Source organism: Theobroma cacao, chromosome 9, assembly GCF_053813885.1.
Source record: "Theobroma cacao isolate CCN51 chromosome 9, ASM5381388v1, whole genome shotgun sequence".
Taxonomy (NCBI): domain Eukaryota; kingdom Viridiplantae; phylum Streptophyta; class Magnoliopsida; order Malvales; family Malvaceae; genus Theobroma; species Theobroma cacao.
The window spans coordinates 47,723,882-47,744,932 of record NC_142647.1 but is presented as its reverse complement, the minus strand read 5'-3'; the positions used below and the strand labels follow the sequence as shown (position 1 = coordinate 47,744,932).

The 21,051-nt window shown below is 37.5% G+C and overlaps 7 protein-coding genes, 1 non-coding gene and 1 pseudogene across 11 annotated transcripts; 4 read left to right on the top strand and 5 right to left on the bottom strand.

The window, feature by feature from the left end:
• Positions 1 to 250: 250 nt before the first annotated feature.
• Positions 251 to 951, bottom strand: LOC18590602 (uncharacterized). Its single transcript, XM_007016220.3, has one exon. The coding sequence runs from the start codon at positions 900 to 902 to the stop codon at positions 294 to 296; it is 609 nt and encodes a 202-aa protein (XP_007016282.3). The 5' UTR covers positions 903 to 951; the 3' UTR covers positions 251 to 293.
• A 123-nt stretch (positions 952 to 1,074) lies between these two features.
• TRNAD-GUC (transfer RNA aspartic acid (anticodon GUC)) lies at positions 1,075 to 1,146 on the bottom strand. The gene has a single exon. It is a non-coding gene; the product is annotated as a tRNA-Asp (tRNA).
• Positions 1,147 to 2,087: 941 nt separating this feature from the next.
• LOC18590601 (glutathione S-transferase U7-like) lies at positions 2,088 to 3,186 on the top strand. Its single transcript, XM_007016219.3, has 2 exons — positions 2,088 to 2,630; positions 2,709 to 3,186. Exons 1-2 carry the CDS (start codon positions 2,202 to 2,204, stop codon positions 3,063 to 3,065), a joined length of 786 nt encoding a protein of 261 aa, XP_007016281.3. The 5' UTR covers positions 2,088 to 2,201; the 3' UTR covers positions 3,066 to 3,186.
• A 276-nt stretch (positions 3,187 to 3,462) lies between these two features.
• LOC18590600 (glutathione S-transferase U7-like) lies at positions 3,463 to 4,855 on the top strand. The gene is made up of 2 exons (XM_007016218.3): positions 3,463 to 4,169; positions 4,248 to 4,855. The coding sequence occupies exons 1-2, from the start codon at positions 3,858 to 3,860 to the stop codon at positions 4,599 to 4,601; spliced, it is 666 nt and encodes a 221-aa protein (XP_007016280.3). The 5' UTR covers positions 3,463 to 3,857; the 3' UTR covers positions 4,602 to 4,855.
• Positions 4,856 to 4,930: 75 nt separating this feature from the next.
• LOC18590599 (cation/H(+) antiporter 2-like) lies at positions 4,931 to 7,806 on the bottom strand. Its single transcript, XM_018126937.2, is given in 7 exon segments — positions 4,931 to 5,164; positions 5,166 to 5,262; positions 5,373 to 5,561; positions 5,563 to 5,680; positions 5,683 to 6,256; positions 6,365 to 7,351; positions 7,458 to 7,806. Coding segments are annotated over 7 exon segments (2,313 nt in total). The 5' UTR covers positions 7,614 to 7,806; the 3' UTR covers positions 4,931 to 4,972.
• Positions 7,807 to 8,668: 862 nt separating this feature from the next.
• On the bottom strand, positions 8,669 to 11,684 carry LOC18590598 (ARM repeat superfamily protein). 3 transcript variants are annotated; one of them, XM_007016215.3, is made up of 7 exons: positions 11,317 to 11,684; positions 10,920 to 10,956; positions 10,419 to 10,492; positions 10,230 to 10,323; positions 10,054 to 10,136; positions 9,530 to 9,707; positions 8,669 to 9,029 (listed from the first exon to the last, which is right to left on the bottom strand). In XM_007016215.3, exons 1-6 carry the CDS (start codon positions 11,386 to 11,388, stop codon positions 9,531 to 9,533), a joined length of 537 nt encoding a protein of 178 aa, XP_007016277.2. In that variant the 5' UTR covers positions 11,389 to 11,684; the 3' UTR covers positions 8,669 to 9,029; position 9,530. The 3 variants fall into 3 exon arrangements, with proteins under 3 accessions (XP_007016277.2, XP_007016276.1, XP_088666509.1); XM_007016214.3 differs by having other exon boundaries at positions 8,669 to 9,070; positions 11,317 to 11,681; XM_088810383.1 differs by lacking the exon at positions 8,669 to 9,029 and adding an exon at positions 9,082 to 9,442.
• Positions 11,685 to 12,461: 777 nt separating this feature from the next.
• Positions 12,462 to 13,554, top strand: LOC18590597 (glutathione S-transferase U7-like; annotated as a pseudogene). Its single transcript, XR_016028647.1, has 2 exons — positions 12,462 to 12,921; positions 12,992 to 13,554. The product of XR_016028647.1 is annotated as a glutathione S-transferase U7-like (transcript).
• A 141-nt stretch (positions 13,555 to 13,695) lies between these two features.
• On the bottom strand, positions 13,696 to 14,951 carry LOC18590596 (universal stress protein PHOS32-like). Its single transcript, XM_007016212.3, has 4 exons — positions 14,546 to 14,951; positions 14,340 to 14,449; positions 14,129 to 14,247; positions 13,696 to 13,991 (listed from the first exon to the last, which is right to left on the bottom strand). The coding sequence occupies exons 1-4, from the start codon at positions 14,718 to 14,720 to the stop codon at positions 13,901 to 13,903; spliced, it is 495 nt and encodes a 164-aa protein (XP_007016274.1). The 5' UTR covers positions 14,721 to 14,951; the 3' UTR covers positions 13,696 to 13,900.
• A 2,024-nt stretch (positions 14,952 to 16,975) lies between these two features.
• Positions 16,976 to 19,713, top strand: LOC18590595 (G patch domain protein). Its single transcript, XM_007016209.3, has 5 exons — positions 16,976 to 17,788; positions 17,871 to 18,146; positions 18,233 to 18,527; positions 19,006 to 19,113; positions 19,204 to 19,713. Exons 1-5 carry the CDS (start codon positions 17,489 to 17,491, stop codon positions 19,314 to 19,316), a joined length of 1,092 nt encoding a protein of 363 aa, XP_007016271.3. The 5' UTR covers positions 16,976 to 17,488; the 3' UTR covers positions 19,317 to 19,713.
• The last annotated feature ends 1,338 nt before the right edge of the window (positions 19,714 to 21,051 follow it).

Sequence of the window (21,051 nt, the reverse complement as noted above, 5' to 3'; positions counted from 1 at the left end):
ACTTAAAATATTACCAAAGTATGCATCTAAATCAGTAGATCATCCCAGGAGTGTCAAACTTGGAAATAAATTAGTGAGAGACATCAGAGACACGTGATAGTTTATATATAATTAAAGTAGTAGAATCTCCATGTTAAAGTACAAAGTTCTGTAGCAGAAATGTTTGATTAGTAGCAAAAATTCATCTCTGGTGGCAGTGAATCCAAGACAAGAAAAATCATGTAATCATCCAAATTATGAAAACAAAATATGGAGAACAAAGAATTCCGTAATCTTTATAGATATATCCATTTTTAGCGAGTAAAGGCATAAATAACAAGAGAAATGTAGATAAGCAGAGCCAAAGGGACCAAAACTACCAAAGGACCAATAGCAGCGAAAGTGTAAAGACTCCCACAACTCAGAGTCCCCAACTTAATCTGAACCATAGCCACCAGAGCCATCATCAGAAACCCACATCCAAAAACCGAACCAAAACCCGAAGCCAACATCCCAACCCTCAAAGCCACCAAGTTCACATCCACAAGACTGGCGCCAACTCCATGCCCTGTTACGTCTTTGCTATCTTTGCTTATTTTTATGGCTTGTTTGATGGCTGATGCAATGAGGCTAGAGAAGAGGAAGGAGCTGAATGAGTACACGTGGCATGCAATGAGGTTCTCGGCGACGTTGGAGTCAGCGGCACAGGCAGGGGAGCTGGGGTCTATGATGGTGGGGGTGGGGTACCATGCAAGGCCAAGGAATAAAGCGAAGGTGAAGAGTGAGTTGACGTTAACTATCCCGTCTAGTGCCATTATGTGGATGGTGGTGCTGCTGATCATGCGGCGGCTGACGGTGGATGTCGTCGGCGGTAATGGGGCGGAGGAACGTGGAGGAGAAAAGAGAAATGTAAGGGGAAACATGTTATTGGCGTAGCAAACTGAGGGGTTTTGGAATGGGAACTGACGGTTGCTTGGGAGATTGAAATAAGAATTGAAGAAAAAGTAAACGAAACTTTTGGGTTTGTTTTTCTGTTAGCGTGGATTTCCCGCCACGGAAAGGTATTTGCAGTTATTAAGAAAAGAAAAAAAAAACCGCCGCTGCCGGGGATCGAACCCGGGTCACCCGCGTGACAGGCGGGAATACTTACCACTATACTACAACGACTTTATTGATGTGAAAATTTTATTGCCTAATGAGGCTTTATTCTATTTTCATTATTTTGGGTACAATTAAAGAATGTGTAGTTTTTTTTTTTTTTTGAAAGTTAAAGAATGAGTAGTTGCCTGGTAGGTTTTAGATTATTGGTTTGGGATAAGACAAATGTATTAATACAACGGAAGCTCTGTAATCAATATCATTTAGAAAAGCAAGTATATAAGTTAGATCAAACTATAATTACAATCATCTTAAATTATGTTATAATATAGTTTATATGATGCATATTACATCATATATGAGTGTGATTGTTAAGATTTATGTAAGATTTAAGTCAATTACCATTAATTAATTGAATTTAAACTTTTAAAATCACGTGATTTAGACTTGAAAAATTATTGGGTCAATAATATTTGAATCTTAATTGTTATTAAAGCATGTACTAACTTGTTGTGAGTTTTGACATTATGTTAGTGAGATCTTAATCAGGCAAAGGATTTGAGTGAGTGAGTTTTTATACCCCATCTCACATTAGGCTAGAGAAGTTACTAGAGCAGTGGTGTTAAACTTGAATCATTATAGTTATCTCATATACAAATTATCTTATCTTTTTATCGATGTCCAAAGAAAGTACAAATTGCAGATATTAGTTGAATATTGATTATAAGTTGAATGATCCAAACATGAAGTTAATTATTATTACTTATCGTTAAATAATTGACAAATATATAAATTGGTTTGTGGAGTTAGTTTAAATTATATCAGGATTACATTGAAAATTGAGAGCTAACTAGAAATCAGCCTCAGCCACCAACCAAAGAATCCGAGCCAATGAGCCACAGCCACCATCGTTAATTGTGCCGCCAATCATGGAAATATAGACTTCAAGTAGACATATGTATCTAATATAAATGTAGAAATGGCTGATATTGTCAAAGCTAATCCAAAAATAGAGAATACGAATAGTGCTATTAATTTTTCCTGTTTTTCAATGTCATCCACTTAGACTGCATTGTGCAATTCAAAGGGCGGAGGTTCTAGTGGTTGAACTGTCAGCTTTTTGGATGGCTGAGATTCATGTGATTATCTCATCATGTGACAGGAATGTTGGAATTGCAACAGCTTTAAGAAGGAAACCAGTTTTAGTTAATTTCACTTCAAAACTGGAGCAAACTATGGCTGATGAAGATGAAGTGAAGCTCTTTGGCATGTGGGCAAGCCCTTATAGCCGCAGGGTTGAACTAGCCCTGAAACTTAAAGGAATACCATACGAATACGTGGAAGAAGACCTATCCAGCAAGAGTTGTTTGCTTCTCAAGTATAATCCAGTTCATCAGAAAATTCCTGTCCTTGTCCATAATGGAAAACCAATAGCAGAATCATTAGTCATTCTGGAGTACATCGACGAGACCTGGACAAACAATCCTATTTTGCCTCAAGATCCTTATGACAGAGCCATGGCCCGCTTCTGGGCTAAGTTTATAGATGAAAAGGTATATTGAACTCGACCATTTCTTAATTCTCTGTTGAAACCATGAAAATAATCAGTTTTTGGGGTCCTTTGTTTGCAGCTCTTGATGACAACCAGGAAGGCTAGTGTCGCCTCAGGGAAGGAAAAAGAGCAGGCCATTGAGGAAATAACTGAGCAGCTGAAACTGCTAGAGAGTGAGCTCCAAGGGAAGGAATATTTTTCAGGTCCTAGCATTGGATACCTGGATATTGTTGCCAGTGTTTTAGTATTCTGGTTTGGAAACTTGCAGGAGGCTTTGGGAGTTGATATGTTCACAAAAGAGAAATTTCCGATTATATTCGGATGGATAGGAAAGGTGGTTGAAATTGATGCTGTCGAGGTATGCCGGATCCCAAAAGAGAAACATCTTGAGTACATCAGAACCCGCCTGAAAGCCTTTAAATCTGCATCTAAGTAAAGCCTTTAGAATGACCCTGTCAGGATTGTGATCATGAGGTTCTATCTATGCTACTGTTTATTATATATTCTGCTTATAGGAGAAAATAAGACTTGTTATATTCAAGTTGAAATTTTATGTACCTCTTGTCAGCTGAGCTGCAGAGCAATTTACTGATGCAGTACAGCAGTTTTTACTGCTGCAAGCAACTTCCTAATTTGTAAAACTTTCCATAGACAGAAATTCAAGCTAAATAAACAAACGTTGCTGACTGTTGACATCAGCAAGATTACAATATTCCACACTAAGAAAAAGGATTCCACATTTCTTCGGTTCCTTTGGTGTTAGAAGATGAACTTATGATGCTTGATGGATTATTCCTAATTAACCTCATGAGTCATGATGTGGTTGGTTTTAGGTTATAGCGATTTAATTGGGGCAAGGCAAAACATAACTTACTCACACATAAATGTATGCAACTTTCTGATTAATTTCATGGCCATCTAGTTAATAGATTACCCTCGGATGTATGTGTGTATTCCTAGGCAAAACAAAAATATACAAATGGTGTCACCTAGAGAGTATCGGAGAAATATATTAATGGTGTCATGTATCTAGTCTCCGATGGTTGTTAGGCAACATCGTGCAACCCTAGGAGCTGAACAGCCAAATTTTTGGATGGCTGAGGTTTAGAACCATGCAGCAATCGGTTTATGCTAGAGGTCTATTAAGTTATAAGAGTAACATGTTATCGACTAAGGGGGAACAACAGTAAACATTTATCCCATAGCCTTTCAAAACCCAAGAAGAACTATGGCCGAAGAAGTGAAGCTATTTGGCATGTGGGCAAGCCCTTTCAGCCGCAGAGTTGAGCTAGCCCTGAAACTCAAAGGAATACCCTATGAATATATTGAAGAAGACTTATCCAATAAGAGTCCTTCACTTCTCAAGTATAATCCCATCCATAAGAAAGTCCCTCTTCTTGTGCATAAGGAAAAACCACTTGCAGAATCATTAGTCATTCTTGAGTACCTTGATGAGACTTGGAAAAACAATTCTATTTTGCCTCAAGATCCCTATGAGAGAGCCATGGCTCGTTTCTGGGCTAAATTCATAGACGAGAAGGTATATATTACATTCCACTCTTTATCATTTCGTTTTGAACAATCAGTTTACCAAATGTATGTGGCTTTCTGTCTGCAGCTCTTACCAACAGCAGCGAAGGTTTCTCATAGCACAGGAAAGGAACAAGAGCAGGGTGTTAAAGAAGTGCATCAGCAGCTGAAAATTCTAGAGAATGAGCTCAAGGGGAAGGAATTTTTTGCAGGTCAGAGTATTGGATACCTGGATATTGTTGCACATGTTTTATTCTGGTTTTATAGTGCAGGAGAGGCTTCAGGAGTAAACGCACTAACGACAGAGAAATTTCCAATTATATCTGAATGGATTGAAAAGCTCATAAAAATCGATGCTGTCAATGAATGCCGGATTCCAAAGGAGAAACATCAAGATTTCATTAGACTCCGCAGAGAATCCTTAAAATCTGCTTCCAAATAAAGTCCTGTTGAACTCCTCTACTACGGCTAAGATTATGTCCTTTTAAACTTCTGATGTATTCCTTCAACTTGTTGAGATTAAAGTTACATCGTTTGATAGATAGTACTTAATTGAAGTGATAATAATGTACCTTCAGAAAAGTTCTGCTGCAGAGAAGTTTGCTGACTAAGTGCAGACAATTTCTTTCTTTGTAGTTATATTAGTATATTTTTCATGGATAGGAAGTGAACCTGAAGGAACTATATAAGATGTTCTGCATGAATTTCTACATCTTTGAATATGTGCTTTATCCTCACCACTACATTTCAATTAAATTAACACCTATGAGAACAGCTAAAACTTTCATGACTAACTTGGAAATACATTTACATTCAGTGGTCACCTCTGAAGCTATCATCAGTGGTGTGCTGATGTTTTTGAATAACTAGAATTGAAGCATTGGTGTTGAAATCTGTAGAAGCCAAAAAATCCCCTACTGTCCCGAGCTCTGGACACTCCTCCCAGTCACTCAAAGTTGTTATTGATGAATTCCCTCTTCCACCCTTTCCAACTATAATTAACTAACGAGTACACTTTTCTTAATTCTGTTAAAGCTGTCACAGTTTCTCCCCCATTGCTAACATGCTTCTCTGTGTAATTGGCTTTACCTGAAGCAATATACCTGATCATGGGAAAAAAAAAGAAAAAGAAGGTTTCAATGTCAAAATTTGTAAGCAAATAATCACGGAGGAGGAACTAGAGAGCTGAATGTTTTTGTTAATGTAGGGTTACCTGTTATAGAATTCTACCAGAGAGGCATTGTCTATCGCGGTCTGGGAATTGTTAGTTGACACAGTCAATAAGAACTCGTTGTCCTGGTTATGACTTCCAGAAATCTGTTCTCTTACTGGGAGGAATCTGATGAGTGTCAAGTTAACTTGTGGATGGCTGCTGATCCACTTGGAAAATGCCAATGCCTCTATCATTGGGGCCTCCAAAGAACAAAGTTGCTACATGTTGCACCGAGTTGGAGCCATGTGGTCGCTGGAATCCAGTTATTGTTCTGTCCACAAGGATCCCTACCGAGCACGGAGCATGGGCAGAACCCTCTGGTTAGTTGCTCTAATCCCTTCCTTGTCAATCTCCATATTGCCATCAATGCGTTGATGCTCGTGAAATGGAAGGAATATAATAGATACACACCTGTCCTCAGCACCAGTACACACATCCTCGTACAAGGATGCAAAAGATGACACAGCCTTAACAATGTTGATCAAAATTTTTGTCTCAGAGGTAAAGGTGTCCACAGCATCATCTCCACCATAGTCATCTTCGTCACTGTATTGATCACCCTCAGCAAGTTGATGGTACATCAGATTGGTTTTACGCTTCTCCGGGCGTTCAACCAGGTGCATCAAGTAAGGGGTGACTATTGCCCTTTTTGATCCACCCAAAGCTGAAATTAGCCCTAGTGATCCCGAAGAATGCCTTGAGCCATAGGTGCAAGCCAGAATTCGGAGTTCAGACTCCGGATCATGCAATTCAAGTGAGGTTTGTTTGTGAGATAAGGATTTTTCTTCTCGTTTTACTGTAAAAGCAACTATGATCCCCCCAATAACCGTGTCAAACACCACAGTGGACAACAGCACACTGTGGACACATGGATTCCACCATAACTGCAGCAATAGTGAAGAAAACAGAGAATAAGCTTACCAAAAGGCAACACTTTGTTTCTTTTGAGAGTTTAGGAATATAATCATATGATCAGGTAAAGGAAAACTTACCCTGGAGTTTGGTTCTACATTGATAAGTTGAAGATCGAAATGGCCCTTCAAGCTGAGTATCAAAGCAAACATGAATCCTTCATTCAGTGGGACCTTTAAGTAATGGCAAGCTGCAAAGGTGCTAACAAGTTTGCCCCCAAAGTTCAACAGGATCATAACAACAACCGTAATGATGGTGCCAATACTGTTCAAATAATTTACGTCAAACTGAAACCCAATGTATCCGAAATAAATTGGAAGTAAGAAGTTGTCAACAAGATAACTGAGTTTGGACAAAAGTGTCCTACATGTTTTTCCTTTTCTAGGAAACATCAAACCAACTAAGAAACAAGAAATCGTGCTGCTATATCCACATGTTTCAACAATAAATGATAACATCAGAATCAGGAAAAAAATAAATGAAACATCCGCATTGTTCACATATTTGTTATCCCCGTCCGACTTGTTAATCCAGAAGGCCAAGTATTGGTTCAAACCAATAAGCAATCCGGTTACAAGAAAGGTGAGAAATAAGAAAGAAAAACTTTTCCATGAACCCACAGCGTGATATAGAGAAGCTACAAGAACACATGACATTTCATTGACCAAAGAAGAAGTTACTGCCAATCTTCCTACATCTGAAGTGTCGAGTTTCAAATCAGCTACTAATCGAATCACAACAAGAGACGCTGAGTTCGCTAGGATCATCATGATAACGGTGGCAAATTGTATCTTCTTGTCAGGGATTCTCAGTAGTTTGATGAAAAGTGGGCTCAAAGCTGCTCCAAGGATGCTATTTAAGATCAAACCACTATAAGCAGTAATGCTTGCTACATACAAGTTGCGCTTTGAAAAAGATATATCTGTCTCCAAACCGATTAAGAACATAAACATAATCTCAAACAAATATGAGGAAAACTGATAATAATCCCCGGAAGTAGGCTGAATGAAGAATTCCCTAATGTCATGAATACGGCATGATACCGAGGGGCCTAAGACTACTCCAGCCTGATACATAAGAGATAAAACCACATAAAATGTCTAGACTGAGACATCATATTGTAACATCTTAATCCTGCATTTTGCTTTTTCTAGAGAGGAAAGTTTTTTTTACAAGAACTTGTGCAACTGGTCCTGGTTGTCCCACAGGCTTGAGGAGAAGGTGGAAGAAATGGGAAATGGCAAGAATGCAAGAGGTCTGCGTCAATGCCGTGACCAAAGGGTTGAATGAGTATTGATCAAGGCATAAACGTTTGTGTATGATATCCATGCTGGTTTAAGAATGGTAAGAAATAAGATATAATAACAATTTTAAGTTGGAAGCACATAAACATTTGAGGAAAGAAAAGAACGTAAAAACAAGATTGAAAAGTGTTTTGCAGGATTAGTCAAAGTGGAAACCATAGAGGTAAGAGAAAATCAGGTCTGATGGTCCTTGATTTTCTCTCTTACCCTTTATTTCCTTGATAATCTCTCTCTCTCTCTCTCTCTCTCTCTCTGCATAACTGCCTGTGATTTTTATGTTTTGCATTTTTTTAATATTTTTTGTATGGCTGAAATTAACTTTTTGAATAAAAAGAGACTTGCTATTAAATCAAAGTCAAATGCACAAGTACATGCTGATGAAAATGTTAATATGTTTTCATGTGCATTATAGCCAGTTTGTTTATATGATTATGGTGTATAATCAAGAAATAACCCGCCACAGCTTAACTCATGCAGAAAAACTCCAAATTGTCAATAATAAACTAGGCGTTGACAGATCAAATGAGTTGCCGTGCATTTATCCTTGAGGATCCTGGTTTACTGGGAACTTGGGTGGATATGGTAAAATGCTCTTCCTTGCTTCCTTTGGCTGAGTCAAAATGCATACAGATTATTGTTGTTATATGAATGGAAGTGCTGGACAGTTATAGATCTTGATTCTGCTTACTTCATAGGGCACGTGCAGAGGTAAGAAGAGGAAACAGGCCTGCAGGCAATGTTTGTCATTCTTACTTTTCTAGTTGTGGAGATGTCTTGCGAATTGCTTTAGGTTCTGTATGTGGATTTGACTTGTTGAGGAATACCAAAGTTGTATAAATTTCGAGGTTGTGGGTAAGGTTTTGTGAATTCTGTATAGCTTCACAGGGTTTCTGATAGTTGCATTTTTGTTAACCACTCCATGGTTTGTAACTCAATCCCTCTAAGTTTACTGCCTGCCTTTTGTAAGTTTAAGGTTTATCCTACTATGAAATGAATCAGACTTAACTTTCAAGAAAAAAAAAATAGTTTAACATATCAAATGGAAGGATACGTACACCTCAGGTCAAATTTCACAAAATCTTGTAATAATGGCACCTTGTTTGTCAGATGCATACAAGGTCAATCGTGTTTCATTTCCTAAAATTCAAAATGAATATTTGGTTGGTTCTGGTCTTCGAGCAAAAGCTTTTTGTGGTCTGATGTTTAGTTTTATGGTTGCCACTTAGGAAGAAGCTACAATAATCATAAACTTCAAACTCTTCTGATGTCCCAATGACAGGCCGATAAAGATCCCAGTAATTCCACCTAAAAAGTTACATTGTTAAACAGCCACCCGCCATTGCTACACGGAATAGTGGAATACCAACTTTGCCTGGTCTTGCAGATACTTGCATACATTCTGGCTAAACTGAATGCTGTATGCGTCTTTCCTGATGAATAACTGCACCAATATATGTCTTCTGTAAGTTCTGCCGCTGTGACCTGCGTAGAGATTACTAATGTTTGGTCTCTGATAACTGGTTCATTATAAATTCATAACTAAGAGTATTATTTTGGTTATGGCTGCCATTTTGATTGGTCCTGACTATTACAATAACAGATTTGAATTAAAAAAAAAAAAACATCATCTTTGGTACAATGTTGCTGATTCATTTCTTAAACACAAGATTATTTCTGAAATTCCTAAGTTCCAAGAGGTCAATGAGAACATGATAACAATGGTGATAAATTCTTCAAGCTTTTCAAGAAGTGGCAAAACCACAACCTAATCTAATCCAGTGCTGATGGAAAGTAGTTCAATCGAGTGAAAAAGTATAAAGGGGAGACAGACCAGAAAGCTCTAGTTGCCATGCACTTCAAAATCAGATTTTCATTAGACTCTGTTCAGGAAGAAATCAATCCACACCATTAAACATCATAGCTGAAAAGTGGGATTCATACCTTACTTGTCCTTAGAGACATGCTTGTCCAGAAATGCCTTGGCCAGATTACTGAAGCTTACATTTACAGTTTGAGCTGCAGCATACCTCTCAATGACATCAACCACTTCAGGCTTTAGAATCTCCTCCCTGTTAGACTTGTTACAAAGATAATAAAGGGCCCCCAGAGCATAATTCACCTGACAATCAATTATTAGGTTTCTCAGATGTGTATACGTGTAGCATAGTTAAACACAAGCAGCTTTAATACATCAAATTCCTGCATTAATTCACAGCAGGTAAAAACTAGATTTTTTTTCATGAGCTGAATCAATTCCAGTAAGTAAAAACTAGATGCTAGTTAGATGTGCACCATAAGTTAAACTCCCAAGTTCTGTCGTACATATAAACTTTGAGACGGAGGGAGTGAGAGAGTTTTTATAATGAATTTAGTACAACGCACCATCCCAAGTTCTATCTCTAGGAACTCAAAACAATTAGGGGCAAAAAAAGGAGATAACCAAGAACAGGACATTTTCCACTCACTGTATTTCTGACTGGGCTTGATAAACACTGAATGACAAGAGGGATTCCATCACACTGAGTGAGAATAGCAGCATTTGCTGGATCTGCAAAGGAAAAAAAATGTACCCATGATGCAAAGGTTATCATCAATAAGAAGATAGAAAACCATAATTTAAGAATTAAAAGCCCAGACTTACCTACACAAGAATTGCAGATACCTCCAATTCCAAATTCCACAAGCTTCTCATTTGGTTCTGTTAAGCAGTCTAGGTAGAGTTCCAAAACATTAAGCTGTTTGAAAAGTCAGATGTTAGTGTGGTAGAAAAGTACATGAAAGACATTACTCATTGACGACAAATTATTCCATAAAACATTGGGTTTTGAACCTGGCGCAAGAATGAATAATTATATGGATCATAAGCAAAGTTTGCCAAATTGGCAGCAATCTTCTCTTTTGTTTCTGTGAATACAAGTACCCCATCAGTTAAGGCATTGTGAAACAGAGGATCTAATGGATTAGTAGGTGTCAAATTTTAATACAACATTACCTAGGTGCAAGACGCTAAACCTGCCATGTCAAAGATTACAGACATTATATGCAATTACATTCTAAATAATCTATTAAACAAGCATACAGAAACCAAAAATATTTGATTTTGCTACCACTCATTTCAGAAAAGCAATTAAACCAAACTCCCCAAGTATGTAACACTGTCTGAAAAATATTGTAATAACTCTTATGATAATACGAATTAGTCCGCACTACACAGAGATGACCAGAAGGAAAGTTAAGATAGTTAACCAAATTCATATTCTTTAACAAAGGGCAAGAATATCGGCAACATAATCAATGCAGGAAAGAAGTTATTATAAATAATGCAGCATACCTTCATCAGTTGTGTTCTGAAACTGACTCACCAGTTCCTAAAGTGAAATGGGAAAAAACAAGTATTAATAAATTGCTCCCACATATACTCTTTAACATGAAATTTTATACCCAGAAACCTTGGTGTGTAAATACAGATACCCAATAGTTTTTTTTTTTGAAACATTCAACATCTAATCATGCTCATTATCATACACAGAAAATTCGCCATATAGAAGAGACTCATTATTCCAGGGAAGAAGGGAATAGCAATAATCACAGAAATAACAAGGGTTTTTTCTGGCCCACTTGACATCCGCAATTATTTTTGTAGCTCTGCAAATTTTACAAACGACACACTTCTGAACATGCCGTTCTAGTTGAAAGCTGTACATCCTCTGTGTGTCTCTAAAGATTACCTGCAGATATTGCAGCCTTGGAGTTCCATACTTTCCAGTTCTTTCTCCCTGCCTTTGATCATTGGTAAACATGTGGGCTGTTTATATGAATTTACAGTACCGTGGAGTGCAACTTTAGAAAAAGGTCAAAGTTTGCAATTTTTTTAACCCAAGTTTAACAACAAAGCTCACAAACTGATTCCAGTGGGCAAAAGGGAAGCCTTAAAAAGGCTCAAAAGAAGGAAATTTGGGGCTTTTAGAGGATTGCTTTGCTGGGTTTTGCTGCTTGTGAGATTCCATAAAATTACTGGAAGAGGGAAGGGAATGAGAAGACGACCGTCGGAGAAAGAATGCATAAATCTTTTAATAAAACATGATTTTTTTTTTGTATTTTCTATATTAAAAAATAACTTACTTTAATCAAATAAAGTGTTTTACTTCCATTTGTATTGACTCTCTTATTCCAAAAAAAGATTGAATTTTATGGATTAAAAGAAAATCATTTAATTATTTTTTTTCTAATGTGGTTTAATTGTGACCCTAATTCCTACTGAAATTGCAAATTTTTTATGTAATTATCCCTAAAGTTGTACCAAAAACAAATTATGCCTAAAGTTAAAATTTCTTTTAAGTCAATTTGACTAATTTTAAGTTTCTTATAGTATCAGATTTAACTTACAATTCATGATAAGCATTATAAGAAAGCTGGATACTTCATGCTCATGTGTCATAAAGCATGGATTTAGTCATAATGCATGCAGCCATAAACTATGTTTAGGTTAAAATCATGTTATGGAATCATTAGAATAAAATAAAAACATTAGAAAAAATTTGCAAGTTGTCAACCTGGTTATTATATAGACCCAATGTCTAATTAATTATTAATTAGGACCAAGCAGCCATTATAATCTAATTTTAGTTCTCCTTATCCTTAAACAATGTTCTATCAAATTTTATATGCTGATATTAATTGGGAAATAAAACATCATAAGGTGTCGTGTAAAAAAAAAAATTAAAACTATGAAGTAAATAAACTTTATATTTTATAATTTACTATATATAATGGATTCTCTATAAATAAACTATTAAAGCAGTCATTGAGAATTTGATATTTATGGGTTAAATTAAGTTCAATCATTCATGGAAGTTGACAATCTTGTGGTCCTTTCATGGATTAGGAGGAAAAGGCTCTGCCAACAACCCACTAGATGACGAATTTCACAGCCTTGTAGGCCAAGAAATCTTTCATTTAAGAAAATGCAACAAGTTCATAGGAAAATAGACAAAGTAACAATTTGCTCCTCATTTCTCCATAGAGCAGAACTGAGATGGGTGAAGAAGTGGAGTTATTTGGCATGTGGGCAAGTGCTTATAATCGAAGAATTGAGCTACCCCTTAAGCTGAAAGGGATTCCTTTCGAATACATTGAAGAAGACCTTTCAAGCTCTGGAACTCAATCCTGTCCATAAGAAAATCCCTGTGCTTGTGCACAATGGAAAACCAACCGTGGAGTCACCTGTCATTCTTGAGTGCATAGATGAGGCCTGGAAAAATAACCCTCTTTTGCCTCAGGATCCTTATGAAAGAGCCATGGCACGCTTCTGGGCTAAGTTCATAGGTGAAAAGGTAGGTTGAATTTGATTTATACGCATGGAGTTCTATATTGTTTCTGATGTGTTTTGATTCTTGTTTGCAGATCCAGCCAACAGCTAGGAAGGCTAACTTGGCTGAAGGGAAGGACCGAGAGCAGGCGGTGGAAGAATGTTGTCAGCAGCTGAAAATGCTTGAGAATGAGCTCCACGGGAAGGTCTTCTTTGGAGGTGATAGCATTGGATACTTGGACATTGCTGCACTTTGTTATAGCTTTCTGGTTTGAAGTGGTTGGAGAAGTAGTGGGCCTGGAGTTGGTCACTTAAGAGAGGTTTCCCATTTTATGCAAATGGGTTGGAAAGATGCAAAATATCGATGCAGTCAATGAATGCAGGCCTCCAGAGGAGAAACATGTAAACTACGTTGGAGCTCGCTATGAAGCCACAAAAGCTCCTTCAGAATAAAGAGCTGGATGCCATCTCCCATGATTGATCTCCCACAGAGGGAATATTTCATTCATGATATTGGGTAAAGAAAATTGAAGCTGCCAAAATTAAACAGGTTAATTTGATTCCCGGAGTTCAAACTTCATAGGCAGTAAAGTCATGCATCATGCTAATTTGCAGGGTTTCTTTGATAGAAAGAAGTTTGAATTCAAATAAGTTGCATACTTGGATATATTCTTTAACCTTTCTGTAGTTGAAATATGTATAATTTCTCTCTAGTAATGGAGGATTGCTGTCTGTAACAAAGACTTGGAACATACAGAGAGTTCAATAGGTAGATTGTTCACTAGGCCAATAAATAAAATAATAGGAAGCAAAAGTTTGTTATTTATTGCAACTATAAACCATGTAGATACAAGGTTTAATCATGGAAACAGCTTCGGAAAGCACTCTCAAGATCTCAGCACACCTTAAGAATCAAGATATCCATGTATCCCCATAGAGAGATGAGATCACCAATTATTTTCGAAGATACAATACTTTGCAGAAAACTAAATCAGACTTTCTTGTCAAAAACCATGAGCACTGGGATCCTTGACGATTGTTACAGGGCAAGTAGCATTTACCATCACATAGTTGCTCACACTCCCAATCAGTACCCTATTTCAAATAAAAATCAGAATATCAAAATCAATGTAACATGAATAAAAAACAGCTCACTGGGATTATTTATCTATGAATGATCTTGAACCAAAACAATCCACCCTTTAATTAGCAGGAAGATCATAAAGATTTACCTTTGGATGGTGCCAAGTCCTCTGCTACCCATGACTAAACAGTCAAGCTTCAAGTCTCCAACAGCTTCACAGATTCTGTCCCTGGCATCACCCCAGTAAATCTTTGCCACAATAGTCACCTGTAATGGATATGAGAGCAAGATCAGATCAAAGATCAGAAATAATGACAAAGAACAGAAGGAGAAATACACATAAAGCTGCCAGGGGAAACCTGCTTCTGCCTGGAAGCAGTATCAACCAAGTCCAGAACCTCAGGATCAAGATTAACCTCGTACTTCTGCATCACCTCCTTCTCACGAAACTCCGCCAAAGGAATCAGAGCTACAATTTAATATAATTCAATCAAACATCGTGGAAAGCAAATGATCATAGCATAAAACTTGATCAAAAATTGAATTGAACTGTACAGTCACTTACGTGAGCCGGTGGTTGACCAAAGAAGGTTGCGGGACTCATCACCCTGTTGGGGCTTGACATGGATGAGATACAGGGTATCACCTTTGTCGAGCAGATTGTCAATTGCCCATTGGAGAGCTAATTTGCTTCCCTTGGAGAAATCCACGGCTACACCAATTTTCCTTTCTTTTGTCATCTTTTTCCCTTAAGAATTCGAACCCAGAAAGAGAAACAAAAATCTAATCAGAGGAACAAGGCTTTGAACTCTGGGCAAACAGTTTTGAGAAAGCTTTCAGATGCTTCTGCTTAACTTTAGTAGGTAGGCCCTTTTTTTATTCTTTTCAGCCGTTTCTTTTTTGTGAAGGCCAAAGCATATAGTGAGGATCGTTGGATTGCCTTGCCAAGCTGTGTCACTTGAGATTGCTGCCAGGATTGTACTACTAAACTATTCAACTATTCTAAGTCTAATAGTATAATAATACAGGGAAAATTCTCTATGTGAAACTTTTGCATCAGAGAATTAGAAAACCGGTAAACTTTGATATGCTTTTGTAATTCTCATTTCAGTTTTGTAATCAAGAACAGAAGAAGAATAATATCACAAGTCACAACATGTGAAATTGTTCTCCTGGAGAAGATTTTTTCTTTAAGCAATTGTGGCTCATCATCACAACACGGGGAAGATGCCATCCTTTCAAAAAGGAGCTATATGAGTTTGCATCGAACGAATAGAATTATAAATCTCACATTAAAAAAAATTATTAATAAAAAAAAAAAAAATAATTTTAGAAAATAGTTATGAATCTCATATTAATTGTGTATTTTTTTATTCAATTAATTATGTATTAAAATGATATAAAGTATTTAAAATTTTATATAATTTTTAACCTATAAAATTCTTTTTGTGAGATAAAATAATGACATAAGCATATCAAAATGGATAATACTTTACATGAGTTAATCATGAAGTCGAATAATACTTTATATGAGTTAATATCTCACATGAATTAGTCTTTGATTGATTTGAAATGGAGGAGTTGATATCAGAGTCTCTAAAGATAATAGACTCTTATTGAAGTAAGAGAGATTGTCACCCTTCCAGAAATGAATCATGTGAATCTCACGTCGATGAGAATATATGCTCCCAGCTTAAAGCCATAAGTTCCACGCTCCCACCATATCCTCATCCTGGATGCTGAGAGTCTAGGGATGAGACAGGTTGACTCTAGAAAGAAAGACCATTTGTTCAGCTCGTGTCCTCTCTCTACCCCACTAATCCTTAGCTGAAACTTGAAGGATTTTCTTTGGCTGAGTCAATTAAATCATACTTGCACAAACCATGCCTCTGTACTAAGAAAAAAATATTCGTTTTTATTTATCTGGTTAAACTCTAAACACTATATAAACGGATGTAGACTTTCTAGAGGCAGAGAGAGCAAAAGTAGTCATGACCCATGCACTGCCAAAATAAGGCCCACAACCGACAGTCAGCTCATTCCATATTTATTGCAAAAGATATTTGTTTTGAACAACATGATAAACTTAGACTATGATAGTGAAATTCATGCTATCATACCAATACTAATGCAGCAAATGTCATCTTCTTAAAGCAGGAATTTGGATCTCTTTTATTGTAATCCCTCATCCTACTGGTGAAAAAATGATGAACCATTTATGGGAGAAATTTGGGTTTAGGCATTAGATTTTGGCCCAAGAAAACTACAACTGTTGGTCTTGAGTCTGTAATCTGGGCAAGCCCCCCAACACTTGCAGAAGAGCCCAGCTGAAGACTCTAGGGCTGAATAAGATGAAGTTGGCATAGTTTAGGCCGAATCACTTAACTTGAGCACCTGCTTTGAGATCTTTTCTGTCCTTTCCGAGAACATTTTATGGAAAAGAAATGTGCAGGGAGGTTTTGACAGCATATCCATATCAGCAAGATCCGGAAGCTAAAGTGGGTTTTCCAGAATAACTTATAGTTTCTATTTCTTTCCAATCATTTCTCAATTACCATTCCAGCTAACTCCAAAATTTAGTGCCAAACCTGTCCAACCAAAATCTAAAACCAATGCAGTCCATTCATTCTCACCTAATCCATTAACCAGCAGGTTTTGTTGACTAACAGCTAAAGCTTAACCCAAACAAAAAAAAAAGGAAAAAGAACAAAAAAATGCTCAACAGCTAACCAAAGATCGAAAAGAAGTCCACAAAATAAACCACCTCTTTTAAGAAAGTCCAGTTAGCACAACTGATCTGGTCTTTTTTAATGGCAAACTTTTCAACAATGCTTTGCCTTTGTTGTAGATAACAATAGAACAAATGACTGCGTTCATACTTTTAAATGTCAAGACAGAAGAAGAGTAATCATCAGTCAACCACGTTAACCTTTCTTTCGTTTGAGGAAACAACAAGCCCCTTGGCCCCCTAAATAAACCCAAATTTGTACCTGTTTAACAACTCAGTTAGTTTTGCATAAACCATGTGAACATCCCTGACTAGACTAGTCCTCAAATTTGTTAATTTACCAGAGTGCAACTCCCTAACAAATGGCAGGTGAGTTTGCAATCGCATGGCTGGACAAATGTACGGTCCAACCTACTAGAGCCCACATAGCACAGACAGAACACAAAAAACACACTATAAGAAGTCCTAGACCTGGCGCCCATGTCCTCTACTGAACTTGTCTAAGTTGTCTTGGTTTTTTTAATCTATCTTTGTCTTAAAAAAAAGCCCTGTTCCATACTCCATTCCTTAGAACATCAGTTAAGAAGTCCCACAGGATTCTCTCTTTGTATATCTTTCCTGCTTTTCTCTTTTCTAGCCTTATTTTTTTCTCTGAGTACATGCGTGAGAGACCAGGTAATAATTGTATCTTGTCGAACCAGCAACATCCATAATAGCAAATCATCAACCCCCTCACCTGATTTCTGTTCCACTTCACAGTGCAAAACTTGTAATTCATTTATGATGGCTGTTGACCTAAACAACTCTGAGTTATTGCTTCCTTCTCAGTTTTTCACTCCCCAAGACCTTCATGGTCTCTCACTGGATAACAGCAACAGTAGCAGCAACAAACCCATCAACCAAAACGCCTTTTATTACGTATTTGGCTCAACTGATTCCGGGTCTGAGTTTAGTTCACCTATTGGCTCTGAGCTGTGTTCAAGCTCAACAGAGAGCAGTGAAGAGGAAGACGATTACATGGGTGAGTTGACTCGCCAGATGGCTCAATACATGCTTCAAGATGAAGATAAACATGAAAAGGTATTTCCTCTTCTTGGTCATGACAGATTCTATTTTGGCTTCAAAGTTTTATTTAAAAAAACTGATCTTTTGATTTTTTTAGTCCTGGGGTTTGGCTGGTTCACCAGAATCAACGCTCTGGTCACAGCTTTGGTCGAACCTTGATAGTCCTGCTGGGCCATCAAGGGAGCCATCTCCGCCATTGACACCTATGGGTGGGAATTTTGAAAAGATGAAGATAAATGAAGAAACAGCCAGATATAACCAAGGTGAGAGATTTATAAGCACATCCACCTCAATCCAAGTATCCAGGAGTAACCCATATGCTAGATTTCAATCAAAGCGAACCCTTATTGATGATCAACTAAGAGCTATCCAAGTAAGCAGGAATATCATTAGTTTTTTTCTTCTAGACTTATTTACTAGTAATGAAATTGCACTAATTTAACTTCTTATAAATTACAGTTTCACAGGCTTAAACAAGAGCAAGCTATGAAGCAAATGGAACAAAAGCCAAGGGTTAAGCATTATCAAAGCAAAGGGAGAGTCTTCAGTGACAATGGCCAAAAAGCTGCCACAAACTCTAATAATCCCTGGTATACTCGGCAGCAGCAGCAGCAGCAACAGACCAACCAACAAGCCGGTTCTGATATGAGGGCTGTTTTCCTTAATGCATCCGGTTCAAGAAATGGTTCATGTGGGACTGGTGTTTTCTTGCCTCGTGGAATAGGAACTCCTTGTGAGTCACGCAAGAAACAAGGTTCAAAAGTGTTCCTTTTTGGTGATAATTTTTTTTTCGGTTCTTAGAATAATTGAAAGGTTCCAGGGGTCGCTTTTGGATTTAGGCGAAAGTTTGGTTTGATTCGTTGGGGTGGTTAAATGTTCAGTGGACTATCAACTATCCCATATGCCGATTAAGTTTGTATTTTTATTGTGTTGGGTTTCCGAGTTTTGACTATGAATTCTGGTAATTTGTTTATATTCCCATGTTCCGAGATTCCTTTTCATCAACTAAATATTTCTCGTTTGCTAGTGTCCAAGATTTGATCAATGCGAACAGGAATCTTCCCCGCCCGTGGTCCCGTCCTGGTTTACTCCATTTGCTTGTTGCTTTCACCGGAAACTTAGTGTAAATTTAATTAATAGTATTATTACCCTGGTGGACTTGGATTTTGCTAGTCAGTGTATACACAGATATCCCTTCCCAGATATTTAAACCTGGATTCTGTCTTGATCAGGATGTGCCACAGTTCTGATTCCCGCAAGAGTACTTCAGGCCCTGAAGCTCCACTTTGAGAAAACAGGGGTCCCATCAAGGTTCGACAGTGGTTTTCCTCTTGAACACGGTAGCTAACTGACCATCCAAGAAAACAACATTTTCGTTAAGCCTTTTGTCTTCACATTTCAATTTAAAACCTTTTTCTGATTCCATGCAGATGCTTCTGTGAGTGGGAGGAATAGCATGTATTCACAGCAAAAACGCCAGTCCAGGACGGTGCCGGCTTTGAACCATCAAGACGTGGGTCTACCTCAGGAATGGACATATTAAAATAAGAACCCTCTCAAGCACACGGGGTTGCTTCTCACTTCTAATTTTTCATTTAAGCTAAATGAAGGGAACAAAACAAGTTCAAGGCAGAATAAAGAGGAAAAGAAAAAAAAGACAGAGTGGTCAAATATAGGGAATCTACAGAGCGTAGGACAAAGTAATATTACTTATAAGGTTAAAAAATATGTATTTTTCAATTTTTTTTCTTTTCTAATTAGGGTATGAGGTTAGATGGGCAAATAAAATTATTACGTACAGTCTTTGTTTCCTCTGGCTAGCTGGCTGGCTGGCTGGCTGGCTCAAGTCTTTGTAAGCTTATTGAGGATGTCTTTGGTAAAGTCCTTGTAATAAAATCAGCTATCAGCAATATGAACTTCCTTTGGTATCTCATCGAAAAGTCTTTCGTTTCCACATCATGGCATGCACTTCTATTTTGTGCCCTTTCATCACTTTCTAGCATCAGTGAAAAATTTCATTATGTTGGTTTTACAGGGATCTCATGAAAATGTGAAGATTCAGTGAAACATTAAGTAAATTTAGCCTTTCTACCTTTCCTAGATGGTTTTATGCAAGTTGGTGTACACCCTATTTTACTTTTGAACATGAACGTAAATGAAGCTCTAGGGATAGGACCACTTGTAACTTTAAATCAAAGGCACGTATGAGTATGACCAGAGGCAGAAACTAATTAATCCATTTGGGTCCATAAACGCTGTAAGTTTGAATATCACTTTCACCTGGAAAGTTTCCATCTTCGAAGTTTCTTCGATGAAAAAGATGGTCCTTTTTAGGCGCTTGCCAGGTAAGACAAGGTAGTTTTCTGATTTGCCAGCGCCCAGAATCCTTGTGCACCCTTTTATCCTTTTGCTGTGTTTTTCGTTTATATCTAGTGCTGACCGTCTACGCCCTCCATACGACTCGTATGGGAGAAGTTGGGAGGTGAGGAACTTGATTTTTCAGTCTTCCATGTGGAAATATGTGTTTGCTTCTGTTTTTGTGGGGTCAGAATCTGTGATCAATCTACTCTGTCCACATTATTTGCTCTTACATAGATGGATCTAGAAACCATGTTCGATTCTTTCGTATATCATTTTTTTTTCTCTTCTTTTTTTAAATATGCTTTTGTTTTTATGCTTATCATGTACAATACAGGACATGTTTTCTAAATATTAAGTGAAATTGTACCAAGAAAATGTTGAAGTGATTCCATCTTCATTCCGATGAACTTACTCCATTTTATCTACTTACTTTGAATCTGGTAAAGTAACACGAGGAAGATGAAACTGTTGCTTTTTCTTTTTGCCTAGTGATGCGTATGAAGCCACTTTATGGCAACATAGGGATAAGGTGCATTGTTAAATTTTGCAATGATGGAAGTGATCGATCTGGCATTCATACTCAAGTATTTTGATCGCTCAAGGCGTGCAATTTGTAGGGCAATTGCGGATTATTATGCTTCAAATATTCCCAGCAAGTTTGGGCGATGGGATTAAGTTGTTGTCCGCATACATTTGCTGTAATAGCAACTTGTACAAACTATGGAATCCTGATACTTGACTTGTATCCTGGGCTGTATTCTTTGTTGATATTCGATTCAGAGTTGAAATTCAATACCGAGCTAGCTTCAAGTTCAAATAGCTGTAGTTTTTGTCATGTCAGGAGAGAGGCAAATGAAGTAGCTCATGCTTAAGCAGGAGTTGAGTGTGGTATTGTCAGCCAAAGGGTCCCGGATGAT